The sequence below is a fragment of the Pogona vitticeps genome, chromosome 5, assembly GCF_051106095.1.
Source record: "Pogona vitticeps strain Pit_001003342236 chromosome 5, PviZW2.1, whole genome shotgun sequence".
Lineage (NCBI taxonomy): Eukaryota > Metazoa > Chordata > Lepidosauria > Squamata > Agamidae > Pogona > Pogona vitticeps.
The window spans coordinates 83,744,672-83,765,376 of record NC_135787.1 but is presented as its reverse complement, the minus strand read 5'-3'; the positions used below and the strand labels follow the sequence as shown (position 1 = coordinate 83,765,376).

The 20,705-nt window shown below is 42.8% G+C and overlaps 1 protein-coding gene across 1 annotated transcript in view; it reads right to left on the bottom strand.

Annotated features, from left to right (window-relative positions):
* Positions 1-7,058, bottom strand: part of LGI2 (leucine rich repeat LGI family member 2) — a 41,623-nt gene extending 34,565 nt beyond the window's left edge. Inside the window, exons 1-2 of the mRNA XM_020780423.3 lie at positions 6,758-7,058; positions 5,322-5,393 (exon numbers count right to left, since the gene is read on the bottom strand). Coding sequence (XP_020636082.1) covers positions 5,322-5,393; positions 6,758-6,951 — 266 coding nt within the window. The 5' untranslated portion in view covers positions 6,952-7,058. The remainder of the gene's footprint in view (positions 1-5,321; positions 5,394-6,757) is intronic.
* Between the last annotated feature and the right edge of the window lie 13,647 nt (positions 7,059-20,705).

The window sequence follows — 20,705 nt, the reverse complement described above, 5'->3', positions numbered from 1 at the left end:
GCAAAGCCTTGCAAGAGGCGACAAGGCAGGATTTTGATATGGCTCGTTGTATGTGGCAGAGACTGAGCTTCACCCTCTTCTTACTCACGAGGGGAGTACCTGCCTGGTGGGGTCCTTTTTATACAAATATGGCAAGGGGGGGTGTCACAGGTTACTTGGTTATTATAAAAGGGAGTTGTGACTCAAAAAAGGTTGGGAAATACTGCCTCATATACATCCCAATTGGTTTACTGCAGCGTGATCTACATGGGGCTGCATTTGGAAAGTGTTCCGTAGACATGGACATGAGCCACCAATTTTTCAGCTTGTGCTGGTTCATTTAGCAGCTGGACAGGTGTTCAGTACTTCAAAACACCCCTTCCTCTGGCAGGCACCCACTTGGAGGCAGCAACCTGGCTTCCCCGCTCTGGGCGCTACCCTTGAGTGGGTGCCTATTGGAAGAGGAAGGGCTTTGAAGCTCCAAACACTTGTTTGGCCACTAAGCAAACTGGCATGAACTGCCAAGTCAGTGGCTTGTGCCATCTCTAGTGTTCACAAACTTCAGCTGGTCCAAAGCACTGCAGCTAGATTGTTAGCTGTGGCTGGTTACCAGGATTGTGTAACTCCCCTCCTACAGCAAATCCACTGGCTGCCAGTACATTTCCAAGCACAATTAAAAGTGCTGGTTCTAACCTATATAAACCCTAAACAGCCTGGGTCCAAGCTGTCTCAAAGACCGCGTCTCCCATTATGAGTGTGCCCTGGTTTTAAAATCTTCAAGGGAGGCCTTCTTCTCTGTCCCACCCCCTTCACAGATGTGTTTGGTGAGGACATGGGAGAGGGCCTTCTCTGTCAATGCTCCAAAACTCTGGAACTCACTCTTAAAGGAAGCCAGGCTAGCCTCGTCTTTGCTGTCCTTCCACAAGCAGGTAAACACCTTTCTCTTCAGGTAGGCTTTCTTTTAATGACAGGTTGACTAGGTTTTTTGAAAGGGACTATTGTATTTCTGTTGTTTTTAATGTGTTTTTAATACTGCCTTAATTTACAAGTTCTAATATGGTATTTATGTAATTCTTGTTAATATTGTAATCATTTATTGTTTTAGCTTTTAATATTGTTTCTTTAATTTAAGTCACCTTATATCATTTTAGGAGAAAAATGGCATGTACAGTAAATATGGCAGACAGACAGACAGACAGACAGACAGACAGACAGACAGACAGACAGACAGACAGACAGAGATAGATAGATAGATAGATAGATAGATAGATAGATAGATAGATAGATAGATAGATAGATAGATAGATAGATAGATAGATAGATAGATAGATAGATAGATAGATAGATAGATAGATAGATAGATAGATAGATAGATAGATAGATAGATAGATAGATAGATAGATAGTGTGATTTACTATGCTGAAGAATAGGACTTTGGCCATTAAACTGTAGGACATGCAGATAGCAGGCAAAGATTTTGAATAATTCTCCAGTCATGGCAGATGTGGACAGAGAGGGAAAAAGGTGAAAGAGGAGGGGGAAAGTAAGAAACGGGAACTGTTTCCACTGTCTGATCTTATTGTCCAAGTAAACAAGAGCTGGAGAATAAAGAGTTTATTAAATTAAATAGTTTCTTCATTAATGAAAGCTACATTGATTTTTCTGTGATCTACCTACATGTGGCTCAGAATCAAAGTTTTATGTCTTAACTCAGTGGAAAATAACAATACACACTCAGAAGTTGTCATCTACTGAAACAATAATTCCAGAAAGATGGACCTGAAAACATACTTTGTTAACTGACATTTCTTTGCAATAATAAAATGTTCTCATATAGGCTCCAGTTAATAACAAACATTGATTCAATTAATTTGTCCATTTGACAGTGAACTAATAAAGTACAGATGAAACACAGCAAAGTTAAAGAAAGAAAAAGAAAGGAAATCTAATTAGCCAGGCTTTGAGAAACATTTTCATATTCAACCAGAAGATAACAGTATAAACCCTAAGCCAGTGATGGCTAACCTTTTTGAGCCCGAGTGCCCAAACAGTGACACAAAACCAAATTATTTTTTTCAAAGTGCCAACACTGCAATTAAATCTGAATACTGATGTTTTAGTTTAGAAAAAAAACAATTCATACAGTTGTCTGAATTAATCATCACCTTTTGTCTTCAAAAAATAACAGAACGTTCAATGATGCAAACACTTTTTAATTGAAAAATAACCATTAACTCTAGTAGATGGAAAAAATATTAAAGTAATATAAGCCAGGTAATTTATACAAACTTTTAAAATAATTATATGCATTGATTTTTTGATACTCAACTTGACATGCTCTTGCACAATGTGATTTTTGATGTTGTATGCATGCTGATAATTTGTCAAACCTTGGCCCATATGCTGTTAGTTTGGGAGCAACACATGCAGCACCCAGACAACCCAGATAGTGTGGTTGCTGACCTAGAGCCAGACATCCTGGAGAGTGAAGTCAAGTGGGCCTTAGAAAGTATGGCTAACAACAAGGCCAGTGGAGGTGATGACATTCCAATTAAACGATTTAAAATCTTAAAAGATGATGCTGTTAAGGTGCTACACTCAATACACCAGCAAGTTTGGAAAACTCAGCAGTGGCCAGAGGACTGGAAAAGATCAGTCTACATCCCAATCCCAAAGAAGGACAGTGCCAAAGAATGCCCCAACTACCATACAATTGCACTCATTTCACACACTAGCAAGGTTTTGCTCAAAATCCTACAAGGTAGGCTTCAGGAGTATGTGGACCGAGAACTCCCAGAAGTACAAGCTGGATTTCGAAGGGGCAGAGGAACTAGAGACCAAATTGCTAACATGCACTGGATTATGGAGAAAGCCAGAGAATTCCTGAAAAACATCTTCTTCTGCTTCATTGACTATGAACCACAACAAACTATGGCAAGTCCTTAAAGAAATGGGAGTGGCTGACCACCTTATCTATCTCCTGAGAAATCTATATGTGGGAGAAGAAGCCACAGTTAAAACTGGATATGGAACAACTGATTGGTTCAAAATTGGGAAAGGAGTATGACAAGGCTATATATTGTCTCCCTACTTATTTAACTTATATGCACAATACATCATGCAAAAGGCTGGACTGGATGAATCCCAAACTGGAATTAAGATTGCCGGAAGAAATATCAACAACCTCCGATATGCAGATGATACCACTCTGATGGCAGAAAGTGAGGAGGAATTAAAGAACCTCTTAATGAGGATGAAAGAGGAGAGTGCAAAAATGGTCTGAAGTTTAGCATCCATCACCTCCTGGCAAATAGAAGGGGAAGATGTGGAGGCAGTGTCAGATTTTATTTTCTTGGGCTCCATGATCACTGCAGATGGTGACAGCAGCCACAAAATTAAAAGACACCTGCTTTTTGGGAGTAAAGTGATGACAAACCTAGACAGCATCTTAAAAAGCAGAGACCTCACCTTGCCAACAAAGGTCCTCATAGTCAAGGCTATGGCTTTTCCAGTAGCGATGTATGGAAATGAGATCTGGACCATCAAGAAGGCTGACTGCCGAAGAATTGATTCTTTTGAATTGTGGAGCTGGAGGAGACTCTTGAGAGTCCCCTGGACTGTAAAGAGAACAAGCCTATCCATTTTGAGGGAAATCAACCCTGAGTGCTCACTGGAAGGATAGATCCTGTTGCTGAGGCTCCAATCTTTTGGCCATCTAATGAGAAGAGAGGACTCCCTGGAAAAGACCCTGATGTTGGGAAAGTGTGAAAGCAAGAGGAGAAAGGGATGCCAGAGGACGAGATCGATGGACAGTGTCACTGACGTGACCAACATGAATTTGACCCAACTTGGAAGGCAGTGGAAGACAGGAGGGCCTGGTGTGCTCTGGTCCATGGGGTCACACAGAGTCGGACAGGACTTAACGACTAAACAACAACAACATTTATAAAGCTTATTAAGTACATTGAAATTCTGAACTTGTTTCCTCCAAAGTAAACCACCCTCAAAAAAGCAGCTATATATAGGAGTGCAGACTTTTAATACACATTTTATACACTACATAAATTGTATACACACATTTCACTTATTTGAAATGTAGTGTTGGAAAAGAGTTATATAGATAGCATGACTTGTCAGAAAGCGGGGGTTGGGGTTGGGGTAGTACTCTGCTTGTGAGCCAATGGAGATGTCTCTGCATGCCACTTTTGGCACGCATGCCATATGTTCGCCATCCCTGCCCTAAGCAATGTAAGAGGTATGCATATTTCAATATACAAGAGCAGCCTGGTCTAAAATTTCTAACAGTGTATCTTTAATTGTTCCATGCTCCACCAAGTTGCTCAGTGACAAAAGTGACAGCTAGAAGGTGGGGCTGATAGTTCTTCCAGCCATTCCTTGAGATGCTTAATCCATTTATTAACAATCCATCAATGAGATGTTCTTATTAATCCGGATTTGCCTAAACTCAACTAAATGACACTTTCCTTCCTCTTAAACAGATCTTGAGAAAGTAACTTTTTTGACTTCCAGAATTCCCAACCCTGCATGGCAAATAACTTTTGGAGGCATGGCCAACTGTAACATTATCCCCAAAAGCAGAATGAACTTTTATTTGGGAGGAAGTAAAAGGGTATGTTCAAGAATATCTTTAGAATGGGAACAAGATCTGCTCCAGGCTATTGCTGGTCCTGTCTGTTAAGGATCAGCCTGACTCTTTTTGTCCACATACTCCCTATCCCAGATTCTAGAGTCTATTTCTTGATAACATTAGAAAGTATTTGAGTGTTGGGGAAAATGATGGATTGTTGGTCTCTAATTGATAGATAGGTGGATTGCTATGGTTCTACATGTCAGACATATACTTAGCATGGCCATGCCAGTTTTGCTGACTCAGACTCGCCTCGTCTAATTTATGTTTCATGGCCTATCTGATTTTTCTATCGTAATAAAGGAATTTCAATCATGAAGGCAAAGAGAGCTGAGTAAAACCAATCTTTAAGGAGATCAATAACAAAATATAGCAATCATTTAATAAGAGCAGAAAAAAATTAATAGGAACATCCATTTACCAATTTGGATGGGAGATACTTTGAGCCTGAGTAGAGCAGGGCCAAGTGAAACCAGTTCTAGAGAATGGTACTACATGAGGTGACTGAATAAAGAAAAGGTCAGTAACCACCATCTTGGTATGGTCACCAAAGGCAATCAACTAGGTCTCACCTCAGTGTTTTGGGCTGAGGTACACCCATCCCACACTGGTCGTGAGCCATCATCTAAGATGATGTATCTATCCAGTGATGAGCTTTAATTATCTATTTTAATTAAAACTGTAGAATACTTACAACAAATGCAGGGAAGGAAGATGTGAAAACATTCTTTCTTTTATTTCAGGAAAGGTTCCGTTTACCAAACTTCTGAGAGGAGGAAAAACAAGGAAAAAAATTCACAGGAACCAATCAGAACACTTTTTATTGTATTGCTATGTCAACTTGGCACCATTCAGGTGCATCAAGCTACAATTCTTACCATTGTCAAAAAAAACATGTTGACCAGGAAGGTAGGCATTGTGGTTTAATGTATCTGAAGAAGAGTTGCCAGTTAAGGATGGCTTTGGCACTTTCTTTTCCATTGAACGTGTCTCCTCCTTTCATTCTACCTAGTTTCAGATGTAATGGGTCCATCACTACCCAGGCCTCATTCCCCCACCCCTCCCCAAGTAGTCTAACATGGTTTTCTTTCACCATATCCAGCATGTGATGTAAGCCAGTGTAGTGTGATAGATAATGTTGTACTGGTATTCAGGAGATCTGGGTTCAAGTCCTTGCTCAGCCATGAGAACTCATGGGGAGAAGGTTGTACTATTCCTATAACACTTTGCATATCTTGAAATTCTACTTAGGGTCACCATAAGCTTGAATCAACTTGACAGCACATAATGCACCATCCTAAAAACTAAACTTTTCTCTGCTTGTCTTTCTCTTCAGAAGTGAAAGGGGGTCCACTTACTCTACAGCTTTTAAAATTATTTATTTACAAACTTGTTTTGCAAGGAAAAGTAGTGGGCATATGAAACAGGATTAAATGGTGACTGAGATCACAACCTTATAACTGTATTTTCAGGGATAATTCCCACGTAGTTCATTAAGGATTGTTTCCAGGTAAGCAAAGAGAGGACTGCAGCTTTACCTGAAGGTTTTTGATCTGACACCCGCCCTCTCCTCAAAGTGATTCAAGTTGGAAAGCCTTTTATTTCCAAATGCAGTTAATTTGCTCTCAACTTCTGGAGCTTGAGCTATTTTTACTCCCCAAATAGTTAATGTTAGATACTTAACCATTCAAATGTAAATGATGTCTTTCACACTTCGGTGCTCAAATATGGCCACACTTACTCTATGAAGTCCTATTCAGGTCCCTAATTATTTGAGCGTTCTGTGGTGGCCCATTTGGCCCTACCTTTCTGTTCTCTGAAGCTGGCTTTTCACTCTCAAGCTTAATGAAATAAAATAAAGACGGACCTTTGGGACAAAATAATCGCACCCAGCTGCCAGCTCCACAACGATTTTTAACAAACAGCCACGAAGACGCCAGACACTACTCGAGCTAACATCTCTTGGCTTTGAGCATCCAACGGGAAAAGTTAAAATGCTCGCAACTTAACGGTCCCTTCCGGAGGCGGCCGGCCGGCCGGGGGTGGGGTGAGGTGGGGGGTGCCTTTCCTCCCGCCCTCCCGCAGCCCCCCCCGCCCCCACTTCTCTTGCCCACGCAGAGCTCGACTTACAAGGAGCTGATGTCGCTGGGGATGCTTCGCGGCACGCTGGGCGACCCGACGCAAATGATCGATTCTTTGGTGCAGGTGCATTTGGCCGGGCATCGGACCGGCTTCCTCACCTGGGCACGCTGCAGTAGGCATGCCGCCGCCAGGACCAGGAGCCAGAAGGCGCCCCCGCTGCCGCCGCCCCGCAAGCGACCCATGCTGCTCCCTGCTCTTCCACCTCCTCCTCCACCACCACCAGCGCCGCCGCCGCCGCCTTAGGGTGCCCCTTTGGCCCTGCGCTCTTGGCCTCAGCAATGCCGATGCCGCCGCCGCCGCCGCCGCTGCTGAAGAGGCTGGAATTGGAACGGGAGCCAGGCAGCATGCTGCACCCTGATGCTCCGTCTCGCTCGCTCTCTCTCGCTCTCTTTCACTCACTCGCTCTGCAGCAGGCGAAGCTGCAGCAGCAGCAGCAGCAGCAGCGAGGCTTCTCCGCTTCCCGACTTCCTGACTGACATCAGCACTCCGGGCTTTTTTCTGCCTCATGAATAATGCATCAAAGGCTCCTTTGCGAGGGAGAGTTTAAAAATAATCCCCTCACGCCCTTTTCTCTTTCTGTCTCAGCAACGAATCTGGCGGGACTTTAAAAGGCGATCCGGTTATCTGAGCAAAGCTCTGGGGGCGCGCAGCTCGCTTGCTAGGGAAGACTCCCCCCCCCCGTCCACCACCCTCCACCCCGCTGCACGGGCACACATCAGGATCGCCAAAGAGTCCGCAGCTTCCACCTAACTTTCCCTTCCCCAGTTTTTCCACTCTTCTGGGGAGGGGGAGATGGTCGATGTTCCCATCCATGGTAACAGAAATGCACTTGCCGTCCGACACAGCAGATGTGTCCAGGCTCAAAAGAGACCCGTTCGGCCCTTCAGCGACCCAGGAAGTCTAAGGGAGAGCAGCATTTGGTGGCCCACCCAACAGCATCAGGGGTAGCATTGAACAGGGTTTTTGTTATTGTTTTCCTAAATGTGATCCATGGGCATACCTGGCTCTTACTACAAGGCCCTGGGCAAATTGTTCCGCTTGGGTCAGGGAGATCTGGGTGTGAAATCCCGTTTGGCTGTGCTGTTCACTGGATGACTCTGCTTCAGTGACTCCCTCTACCTCCGGGGTTGATTGCAAGGATAACATGGGGGTGGGGGTGGGGAATGATACGCTTGTCACTTGAGTTTCTTGGAAGAAATTTGGAACAAATAGGCGGGGTATTAAATAAATAAATAAATAAATAAATAAATAAATAAATAAATAAATAAATAAATAAATAAATAAATAAAACATACTCTTACTGACCACAATCAGATTTCAGAGTTCTGTCAGTGAACAAAATCACAACACTCTTAAATTGATGGACACATAATACACATTCACAGTCCTACAGAAGATTTTCTTCTTTCCTACTTACCCTGAATGTGCTCGCTGTTGCTCTTTTCTGTCTGTTGTTGTTGTTTAGTCATTAAGCCGCGTCCGACTCTTTGTCACCCCACAGACCAGAGCATGCCAGGCCCTCCTCTCTTCCACTGCATCCCGGAGTTGGGTCAAATTCATGTTGTTAAACTTTGATGACCCTGTCCAACCATCCCGTCCTCTGTCGTCTCCTTCTCCTCTTGCCTTCACCCTTTCCCAAAATCAGGGTCTTTTCCAGGAAGTCTTTTCTTCTCATGAGATGGCCAAAGTATTGGAGCCTCAGCTTCAGGATCTGTCCTTCCAGTGAGCACTCAGGCTTGATTTCGTTCAAAATGGATAGGTTTGTTCTCCTTGCAGTCCAGGGGACAAGAGCCTCCTCCAGCACCACAATTCAAAAGGTGGCAGTCAGCCTTCTTGATGGTCCAGATCTCATTTCCATACATCACTACAGGAAAAACCATAGCTTTGACTAAGTGGACCTTTTTCGACAAGGTGATACCTCTGCTTTTTAAAATGCTAGGTTTGTCATCACTTTCCTTCCAAGAAGGAAAGGTGTCTTTTAATTTCGTAGCTGCTATCACCATCTGCAGTGATCATGGAACCTAAGAAAGTAAATTCTGTTACTGCCTCCATATCTTCTCCTTCTATTTACCAGGAGCTGATGGGACCAGTGGCCATGATCTTATTTTTTTTGATGTTGAGCTTCAGATCATTTTTTGTCCTCTCCTCTTTCACCCTCATTACGAGGTTCTTTAATTCCTCCTCACTTTCTGCCACCAGAGTGGTATCATCTGCATATTTGAGGTTAATATTTCTTCCAGCAATCTTAATTCCAGCTTGGGATTCTTTCAGTCCTGCCTTTTGGATGATGTATTCTGCATATAAGTTAAATAAGCAGGGAGACAATATACAGCCTTGTCATACCCCTTTCCCAATTTTGAACCAATCATTTGTTCCATATCCAGTTCTAACGGTTGCTTTCTGTCCTACGAATAGATTTCTCAGAAGATAGATAAGGTGGTCAGCCACTCCCATTTCTTTAAAGACTTGCCATACTTTGCTGTGGTCCACAAAGTCAAAGGCTTTTGCATAGTCAATGAAGCAGTAGTAAATGTTTTCCTGGAACTCTCTGGCTTTCTCCATAATCCAGCGCATGTTAGCAATTTGGTCTTTAGTTCCTCTGCTCCTTCAAAATCCAGCTTCTACTTCTGGGAGTTCTAGGTCCACATACTGCTGAAGCGTACCATGGAGGATTTTGAGCATAACCTTGCTAGCGTGTGAAATGAGTGCAATTGTGCGATAGTTGGAGCATTGTTTGGCACTGCCCTTCTTTGGGATTGGGATGTAGACTGATCTTTTCCAGTCGAGGGACTCTCTGTCATGTCAGACTGAAGTCACATCGGTGATGTGCCATGACTTGAACTTGACTAAGGGTTATCTTTTTCTCCAATGACTTGAACTCAACTCAGGATTTGGAACCCACCCACCCCTTCCTTTTTTTCCTGGGGAAAAGAGGTTGTTTTTAATAGGGGCTTGGACTTGGGGCTTGGGATTCAGGACTTGGTACTATAAACTCGGACTTGGGACTCAGACCCAAAGACCTGGCAGCATCCCTGAAGACTTTGTTATAATTGAAGCGATCTGTCTGTATCAAGCAGAGATTTGCACTGGGTTCCACTTCTTGTGAAGGAGGAGCTGTATCTTTGAAGAAACTAATAAGAATGTGTTCTGGCGAAAAAGGCATGAGTAGACAGAAAATCCCCTTCACAGATTGCTGCCTTGTCGTGGCGAAGGGGCTTGAGTAATTCAGAGAAGCTATGGGCTATGCTGTGCAGGGACACCCAAGACGGACAGGTCATAGTGGAGAGTTCTGACTAAACGCAATCCACCTGGGGTAGGAACCGGCAATTCCACTCCAGTATCTTTGCCAAGAATGCCCCATGATCAGAAACAAAAGGCTAGCATGTGAAATGGGCGCAATTGTACAGTAGTTGAAGCATTCTTTAGCATTGCCCTTCTTTGGGAGTGGGATGTAGACTGATCTTTTCCAATCCTCTGGCCACTGCTGAGGTTTCCAAACTTGCTGGCATATTAAGTGTAGCACCTTAACAGCATCATCTTTTAAGATTTTAAATATTTCAACTGAAATGCCATCACCTCCACTGGCCTTGTTGTTAGCCATGCTTTCTAAGGCCCACTTGACTTCACTCTCCAGGATGTCTGGCTCAAGGTCAGCAACCACACTATCTGGGTTGTCCGGGATATCCCAATCTTTCTGGTATAATTCCTCTGGTATAATTGCCACCTCTTCTTGATATCTTCTGTTTCTGTTAGGTCCCTACCATTTTTGTCCTTTATCATGTCCATCTTTGCACAAAATGTTTCTTTAATATCACCATTTATAACAGATCTCTGGTTTTTCCCTTTCTATTATTTTCCTCTATAACTCTCCACTGTTCATTTAAGAAGGCCCTCTTGTCTCTCCTTGCTATTTTTTGGAAGTCTGCATTCCATTTTCTGTAACTTTCCTTATCTCCCTTGCATTTTATTTCTCTTCTCTTCTCTGCTATTTGTAATGGCTCGTTGGACAGCCACTATGCTTTCTTGCATTCATTTTCTTTGAGATGGTTTTTGTTGCTGCCTCCTGTACAATGTTATGAGTCTCCATCTATAGTTCTTCAAGTACTCTGTCCAACAAATCTAGTTCCTTCACTCTGTTCTTCATTTCTACTGTGAAGGGATTTGGTTTAGATTATACCTGATGAGCCCAGTGGTTTTTCCTACCTTCTTCAGTTTAAGCTTGAATTTTGCTATAAGAAGCTGATGATCAGAGCCACAATCAGCTCCAGGTCTTCTTTTTGCTGACTGTATTGAGCTTCTCCATCTTTGGCTGCAGGGAATATAATCAATCTGATTTCGGTATTGCCCATCTGGCGATATCCATATGTAGAGTTGCCTCTTGTGTTGTTGGAAAAGAGCGTTTGTGATGACCAGCTTGTTCTCTTGACAAAACTCTGTTCACCTTTGCCCTGCTTCATTTTGAACTCCAAGGCCAAACTTACCTGTTGTTACTTTTATCTCTTGACTCCCTACTTTAGCATTCCAGCCCCCTAGAGTGAGAAGAACATCTTTCTTTGGTGTCAGTTCTAGAAGGTGTTGTAAGTCTTCACAGAACTGGTCAATTTCAGCCTCTTCAGCATGGGTGGTTGGTGCATAAACTTGTGTTACTGTGATGCTGAAAGGTCAGCCTTGCATTTGTATTGAAATCATTCTATCATTTTTGAGATTGTATCCCAGCACAGCTTTTCCCACTCTTTTGTTGACTATGAGGGCTACTCCATTTCTTCTACGGGATTCTTGCCCACAGTAGTAGACATGATAATCATCTGAATTGAATTCGCCCATTCCCGTCCATTTTAGTTCACAGACGCCCAGGATGTCAATGTTTATTCTTGCCATCTCCTGTTTGACCACATCCAGCTTACCAAAGTTCGTAGATCTTCCATTCCGGGTTCCTATGCAGAATTCTTCTTTGCAGCATCAGACTTTCCTTTCACATCCAGGCGTGTCCGTAGGTATCCTTTCAGCCCTACTGTTTCACTAGCTCTGGAGCTACTTGTACTTTGCTCTTCTTCAGTAGCATGTTGGATGCCTTCTGACCTGAGGGGCCCACCTTCCAGCGTCATCTCTTTTAGCCTTTTGTTTCTGACCATGAGGCGTTCTTGGCAAAGATACTGGAATGGCATTGCGTTTAGTCTGAACTCTCCACTATGACCTGTCCGTCTTGGGTGTCCCTGCACAGCATAGCCCATAGCTTCTCTGAATTACTCAAGCCCCTTCGCCACGACAAGGCAGCAATCTGTGAAGGGGATTTTCTGTCTACTCATGCCTTTTTCGCCAGAACACATTCTTATTAGTTTCTTCAAAGATACAGCTCCTCCTTCACAAGAAGTGGAACCCAGTGCAAATCTCTGCTTGATACAGACAGATCGCTTCAATTATAACAAAGTCTTCAGGGATGCTGCCAGGTCTTTGGGTCTGAGTCCCAAGTCCGAGTTTATAGTACCAAGTCCTGAATCCCAAGCCCCAAGTCCAAGCCCCTATTAAAAACAACCTCTTTTCCCCAGGAAAAAAAGGAAGGGGTGGGTGGGTTCCAAATCCTGAGTTGAGTTCAAGTCATTGGAGAAAAAGATAACCCTTAGTCAAGTTCAAGTCATGGCACATCACCGATGTGACTTCAGTCTGACATGACAGAGAGTCCCTCGAAACAAGTACTCATTCCTGAAAATCTGTAGTAATTATTTGTGCTAACATAGGTGCAGAGTGCATTCTCATAACTCACACTCATTTAAAACAAGAGGACACTTTTATGAATTTGCTGTCCACAGGAGAACTGGAGAATGAGAAAAATATTTAGAATAATTTGGTTCCACTAGCAAATACTAGTATGTTATTATTGCCATACAATAATAACAAGTGATGTAGCTCATGCAAAACAGAATGGAGAGGAACACGACACTTAGAAATTAGAGGCTACAGAAGTGGGGAAAGAAGAAAGATAATAGTGGGGCCCTAGGTGGAGACAATTATTGCATTACCATAGAATTGCAGGTACATCCATTTGGGTTTGGAAGGAATCCATACAGGATGCAGTTATAACAATGTTGCAATAATCAGTATTGATGAAGATTACAGCAAATCCCTTCAAAATTTTTATTATATTTCTGGAGGACTGGTTGTACACATATCATTACTAGAGAATGCAATCAAAGCGGTTGTTGTTGTTGTTGTTGTTGTTGTTGTTGTTGTTGTTGTTATATGCTGCCAGATCACCTCATAGTGACCCTAAGAATTTGATCTCCAAAATAAAATCTCATAATAGCATTTAAATGACATGGAGACCTCTAAAGCATTTGACCACTGTTACTAGTCATACTAATGACAATGATGTTGTTGACAAACAGAAAATATGTCCTGGCCTATATCTCCCAATTAAGTGAAATATAGAACAGAGAAAAATGGAAGCACATGATGGAAGCTGCATGATCTGAGAGACTGCATACATGCCTTTAATGCTCTACCAACAAATGCTGTATACACCATACACTGAGGTAGCTGTGCATTTGATGAAGAACTGATGTGCATTCTTTCCTTTACACCTAAATACAATAGTTGAATTGTGCAAGGCACAAGTGATTGCACTGCTCTGTTGCTGCTTATTACTTTTCCTAGTCTGGTGCCTGTCTACTATCCCATCTAGACAGTATTTCATTCATTCATTCATTCATTCATTCATTCATTCATTCATTCATTCATTCATTCATTCATTTAATTTATATCCCGCCTATCTGGTCATCATGACCACTCTAGGCTTGGAATTGCTGAAATGATAGAAACCATGTTCTTTGATTCATCTTTATATTGTCACAGGCCAGTTCAATCCACAAGAAGACCTATGTTGTCACTGTGTCACAAATAGCATATGTGCAATTTTTAGTTCTTCAGTTTTCAGGAAACCTGTGTACTATGTCTCATTAAGTCAGTTCTGGATTTTTGACATATGCAAGGTGTTCAAAGGGTGGTTGACCATTACTAGCACCAGTCAGTTTCCATGGCAGAGAGAGAATTTGAACCAAGGTCCCTGTATGGTGTAGTGAATAGAGGGATAATAAGACTCTAAAGAACAGGGTTCAAATCCTCACTTGGCCATGGAAACTTACTGGGGGAATGCAATGCTGATTAGCTCTGTTGCACAATATCTATTGCTGCACAGGATAATATATCAGATATATTTTGCCAAATAATAGGCAACCTTAAGAGCACTAGGGACAGCTACCATCAAAATGTAACATCTCAGTGGCTCTCCCCCTTTGCAGGGAGCAGGGACCTATTTTTATGTTCCGTCTTCAAAGGCTACTGGATCCGGTTGGATTCCAGTATGCCATCAGAGGAGTTTCGGCTGACCTGGCTGGCGCTCCTGTCGAGGCTCTGGTTGATGGCTGGTTTACCGCCGCCACCAGGGCTGTAGACACGATCGCACCTAAACGCCCTCTGCAGCGCAGAGCTCGGCCAGCACCCTGGTTTAACCATGACCTTTGAGCGATGAAGCAGCTTAGGAGAAGACTAGAGCGCAAGTGGAGGAAGAACCCGGCGGATTATAACTGGATATCTGTCAGGGTCGCAACTAACCTTTACCTGGCCAAGGTAAAGGCTGCCAGTCATATATACTTTGCTAATCGGATAAGCGAAGCTTCAAATCAGCAGGCAGAATTATTCCGTATAGTGCGCAACCTATCTGGAATTGGTCCAAGTGATGGGCCTCCCCCTAGTTTTTTACCGAACCAGTTTGCAGCATTTTTTAAATCTAAAGTGGAGGCCATCCGCCGGGAGCTCTCTCCCTTTTTAAATACAGTAAGTCGAGCTGAGATGTCCAGCACTCCGTCTTGCCCGGTGACTTTCGATAGCTTTCAGCCTGTGACCCCGGATACTGTGGACGAGGCGCGTGATCGCTGTCCTGCCTCCACCTCCTCCCTTGACCCTTGCCCAACCCTTGCCCAGCCTCGCTAATCAAAGCAGCCAGGCCTATAACAACGGAATGGGCCACTGTTATAATTAATGGGTCTTTCCTTGAGGGCAGAGTTCCTTCTGCCCTCAAGGAGACACTCATTAGGCCCATAAGGAAGAAACGCAGTTTGGTGGCAGACGAAATTGGCAATTATAGACCCGTCACCAATGTTTCTTTCATTAGCAAAGTGGTTGAGAGGGTGGTGGCTGACCAGCTCCAGGCACACTTTGATGAAACAGATGCCCTGGACCCATTTCAGTCAGGGTTCAGGCCGCGCCACGGTACATAGACAGCATTGGTCGCCCTGTACGGTGACTTGTTGAGGGAGGCTGACAGGGGCAAAGTGTCTCTGTTGGTCCTCCTCGACATCTCAGTGGCCTTTGATACCATCGACCACGGTATCCTCCTGGAGAGGCTCTCCAAGTTGGGAATTGGTGGCTCGGCACTCGCCTGGCTCTGTTCCTTCTTGGAGGACCGTCCCCAGAGAGTACAGCTTGGGGAGAGTGTGTCGGCCCCATGGAGTCTCAATTGTGGGGTTCCATAGGGGTCGATTATCTCCCCAATGTTGTTTAACATCTATATGAGGCCGCTGGGTGGGGTCATCAGGGGTTGTGGGGCATCGTGTCATCAGTATGCTGATGACACCCAGCTCTACATCTCCTTTTCTCCAACTGCAGGAGATGCCATTCTGTCCCTTCAGTGCTGCCTGGAGGCTGTACTGCAATGGATGCAGGAAAATGGGTTGAGGCTGAACCTGGACAAGACGGAGGTACTGAGGGTGGGCGCCCCCACAGTAGGTGGTTTGGGAAACTCTCTCTCCTTTGGGGGGGTGACTCTTGCCACCAAGAATGGGGTCCGCAGCTTGGGGATCCATCTGGACCTGACGCTCACTATGGAAACTCAGGTGGCATCATTGGTCCGTACCACCTTCTTTCATCTCCGGCGGATAGTCCAGCTGCGACCCTATCTTGATGTTGGGGTGCTCACTACCTTGGTGCATGCGCTCGTAATCTCAAGATTAGACCACTGAAATGCGCTCTACATGGGGCTACCTTTGAGTCTGATGTGGAAGCTCCAAGTGGTGCAGAATGTGGCGGCCAGGCTCCTTAGTGGTGTGAGAAAATACCATTAAATCTCTTCCACTCTGGCCGCATTGCATTGGCTGCCCATTCGGTTCCGCATCGACTTCAAAGTGTTGATGCTTACGTATAAAACCCTAAATAAACGGTTTAGGACCTCGATATTTGATGGAATGCTTACTCCAACCAAGATCTACCCGTATCACTCGATCGAGTCAGGAGGTGAGGCTAAGGGGCCTGACACCGAGGGAGGCCCAAAAGGAAGAAAACAAGAAATCGGGCCTTTTCGGCGGTGGCCCCTCGCCTCTGGAACAACCTCCCTCCAGAGATTTGGGCGGCCCCGTCGCTGGGCATTTTAAGACCCAACTAAAACCTGGATGTTCAAGCAGGCCTTCCCTCCAGTCAATACTTAATTTCTTTCTTCTTCACTTATTCTCTGTTACTTTTCCATCTTGAAGAATTTGTCTACTGTTTATTGTTTATGGCTTATTGCTTTATTTTGTTTTTATTTTTCTTATTTTGGTATATGTATATGTTTCTTTATATTGTCTGGAAGCCGCCTAGAGTGGTCGCAATGACCAGATAGGCTGGGTATAAATAAATAAATAAATAAATAAATAAATAAATAAATAAATAAATAAATAAATAAATAAATAAATAAATAAATAAATATTCCATAGTGCATATTAAGAGGTTAAGTGCACATAGAGTACACTGACATATGTGCAAAGTTGCCTGTTCTTGTCCACACTCAGAAAGTATTGTGTTGTTGCAAAAACTCTATAAGTATCTCACTTACCTTGAAAGTCCTATTAGAATCACTATAGGTTGGTTCCCACTTAATGGCACAGAATGGGCACACATTCCTAAATCCTAGTCTTAGTCCACTATACTGCCCTGGCTCTCACTGGTAACATGCAAGAAATAAAAGAACTACATTGCTAGATCAGATTTAAGTCTTTCTAGTTCTGCACTTCTGCTTCATAATATATCCAAGCAATAGGCCCCAGAAAGCTTACAGTACATGGTGAACATCAGTGAGTCTTAGTCCCTAGCAACTCTATACTGTAAATCAGAATAACCTTCCTTCAAAGGTTATACAGGTATATTACATTTATATGATTTATTGAAGAGCCTTTTGGCAATCATTACATCCTGAGGCAAATAATTCCATATATTAATCATCTGTTATATGAAAAATATATACTGCCAAATATCCTAAACTTATCATTACTACCTCAGGCTCTAATATTCTGAATGAGAGTGCTTCCTCTATCTTCACTCTCTTCGTGTCACTCAACATTTTACAAACCTCTATCTCCTATACATTGTTTTTTTCTTCTAAATTAAGAAGTTCAACATTCATCTTGAATGAGCAAAATCACAAATTTTTCATTAACGTTCAAGGACAAAGCCATTGATAGAGGACCCAAATGAATGGTCTACCCCAAGGCCATGAAAAGGGGCACCAACATTTTATTTATGCTGACAACCTCACTGTGGTGTCCACCCTCATGCCCCTTTTGCTTGACCTTCAAGCTCCAGAGCACATGAAGGTAAACAAACCTAACTCTTTTCACTTGCTGCCACCAGGTGATCTCCAAATCCCCATTACTTCAGAAAGACTCAGGTTCACACTTCAAGTTCTTTTAAATAAAACTTTGGTTTATTGATTACATAGATGGATTCATAATATCTTCTGTAGTTAATCACATCTAAATTTCCCAAACTACACACTCTATTACTCAGTCTGGCTTTTCTCTCCTGACTGACTCTTATATTTCTCTAACTGACTCTCTCTGACTTAATCTTACTTAAACTCCACACACAGACTTGAACTGCCTTTGTGGACTCCGGCTCCGCCTCTTATAGCATCTCTCTCAGCTCTGCCTTTCAGCAACATGAATATTCATAAACAATTACATAACAAACATGAACCATAGATCAAATAAATAGAGAACGCTACATTCACTCTTCCTGCTTCTTTGGACAATTTTCAGATGGTAGAAAATCTTCTGAGAAAATTGTTAGAAGAATGGTGCATAGCATGATAGAAGTCAACTTAAACCAAATGCTACTCAAACTCAAATATATACCTTTCATCTGAGAAACAAGTAGATTTCTTGAATACTTTAGGTTACCTGAAAGGGTGTCCAGTTGGATCATAGTTTTGCCCCCCAAATAAATACCTAGGTGTTACTTTGAGTCATAGACTGACCTATAAGAAACACAGGCAGAACACAAACCAAAATGTCTCCCAAAGGAATAATATTCTTCGAAAGCTAACCCAAAATCAATAACCACAAACACTGAGAGCTACAGCCTTGGCCCTATGCAGGTGAATACACCAGCCAGCATGGTATAGTTTAGCTCATGCAAAATAGGTAAACATAGCATTAAATGAAAGCTGCAGAATATTTACTAGAAGCCTGAAGCCAGTTCTTATTGATAAAATCATTTACATCCACTTTATCAGGCATTAAGAAACAGAATATAATAGAATGAAATGTAGATGAAATATCAATTTCATATTCTGAATGTTCATTGGTTACATGCAGTAATTAGGCCTATGTTTGTTTTAAACTTTCTAGTCTGCATTCTGTGCATGATAGGACAGATTTGTTTTAAACTACATGAGGGAAGTTTCTGTTGGAATTTGTTTGTGGTGTATGTATATTTAAACTCCCATTTTAAAAAGCGAGGAAATTCAAATCTCCAATGTACAGATATTGTGCTTCTGTACTCACTATTCAAAAAGCCAGAAAATAGCCTGAAATTGCTGCACAATATCGTGCCCACATTGCTAGCAGGAAAAAGGATGCCAAGCTTCACATAGCAAAGGGCAGCCTGAATGTTGACAACACCAATGTAGCAGTCAAGATGGTCTACAGGATATCCTCTTGTGCTCACTACAATCTACAAAGTGACACCACACAAGGGAATATCTCAGGAACTGACTCCTTTTGTCATCAGTTAGTGACTTATCACCTAAACACAAAGCAATTGTCACAACTGTTTTTCAACAAGTGTGAATGGTAGCAATGTGAAGACAGAGAGTGTCTTTTATTGATTGTATGTGAAGCTGCTTGGCTACTGCTTTTTATTTCTGAGGAGGGAGACAAAATGTTTCAAACAGACAAATCAACAAACATGCATTATATTGCTGGTGCTATGTGAATAATAAATACATAATAGGGCAGTAAAATGGAAGAATCAGGAACACCAACAGGGGCATGGCAATACAGCCTTTGTAAGCAATGGGTTTTTTTTGTTAGATTTCATTTTCTTTCTCAGCATTTTTCACATCTGCATTTGTTCACTTAACCACTTTCTGCCCTTCCTCCTGCAGTGTATGAATTACTTCCTCAAACTATGTATCCAACACATGGGGGAGTGAAGTAATATGACTCTGTTCTGAATACGATGCCATCTGCTCACTTGCTTGCTGGAATGCACGTAAAGCATATTGTCTGTCTCATTTTCTGTCCACCTGCAGATGAGCAGGAGGCTACCCTGGCCACCAGATACACCTGTAATGTCCCCAGTAAGAAAGGAACAAAGGGGAGGGGAGGCACCATTCACATCTGCTTCTTTTCAGTTGAATGAAATGTTAATCTTGCTTTAGGTTTAATAAAACAACATGATATTAACCACCAGCTGCTTCTGAAAGTTCTGTATTTCCAGGGTTTGTTGGGCAGATAGAATGAGCAGTTGCAAAAAAATAATGGATTGCCCTCTGGGTCTGGATTGCATTTCACTCCTAGAGTGGTTATATTTGAAAGGCTCTGAAATGTCTGGAGAAAGCGGTAAGGGTCCCAGACAAAACTCCATGACAGCCCACAGCAGACTATGAAGTACTGAATCTTTAACCTCAAGGATATCTGTATTAGGAAGGACATGTTAGTAGGGACAAAATTATGAGCAAAATCTAAAGGCTTACCCTTGGATATATTCAAGAGTTACAAAGAAGTCAAACAACCGAAGAAAACAAAAGGGCTCATTCCTGCCCTGGGCTGCGACAAGAGTGAAAGAACTAAAATCTGGAGATGAATCAGCTAATGAATGTTAAGAAAATAAATGGCAACCCTTTCTGTCTGTGATTGGGTTCTTTCGTAAGTGTGGGTGGGCCCGGGGTTTCGGGGGGAAGAACAGAAGGAGAAGAGGCGACCGGTACAAACAACAGTTCTTTATTTGTTTTTACATCAAAAACGCCTAAACCAAAAGGGTTCAACTCGTTCACCTCCTGCAACAACTTGTAACTTTTAACTTTCTCAAACTCTACATTTTTTCCTTTCTTCATTCCTTCTTCATTCCAAAGATGTTTAGAGAAACTCTACTCTGCACCAGGAAGCTCAATACTGCACACATTGTTCCACAACTTGGGTGTTTCACATAGTCTCCCTCCAGACAGGGAAGATAGTTGCTGGCACCAGAAGGGATCTCCTTCCTCCCCATATCCATTGTAGGATAAACTACTCCTGTATTCCATCCTGATCTTTGACTCAGCTTGTCCCTCTTTATCTCACTCAGAGGGTCTGGCAGTAGACCACCTCCCTCCCGTCTTTAAGTTGGGGAATTCCTTTACCAGGTTTATAAATTTGTACCTTATCTTTCCTGTCTCTTCAGTCTGCACGCCCTTGTCATCTTTTCCTTTCTGCCCCTTCTCCTTCTCCTCCTTCTCTTTTATCTCATCCCACTTCATCAGATCTAACTCCACCCACTTCTGTCTCTGCCTTCCTTCAGCCAAGAATACCTCAACCACCTTGTTCCACCCTATTTCTCCCTCGTCAATTTTAATAAGTTCTCCTACGGCACATCCTTCGGTCTCTTTTGGCTGATTCTTCAGGGAGGACGGCAGGTGACTCTCGCTCAC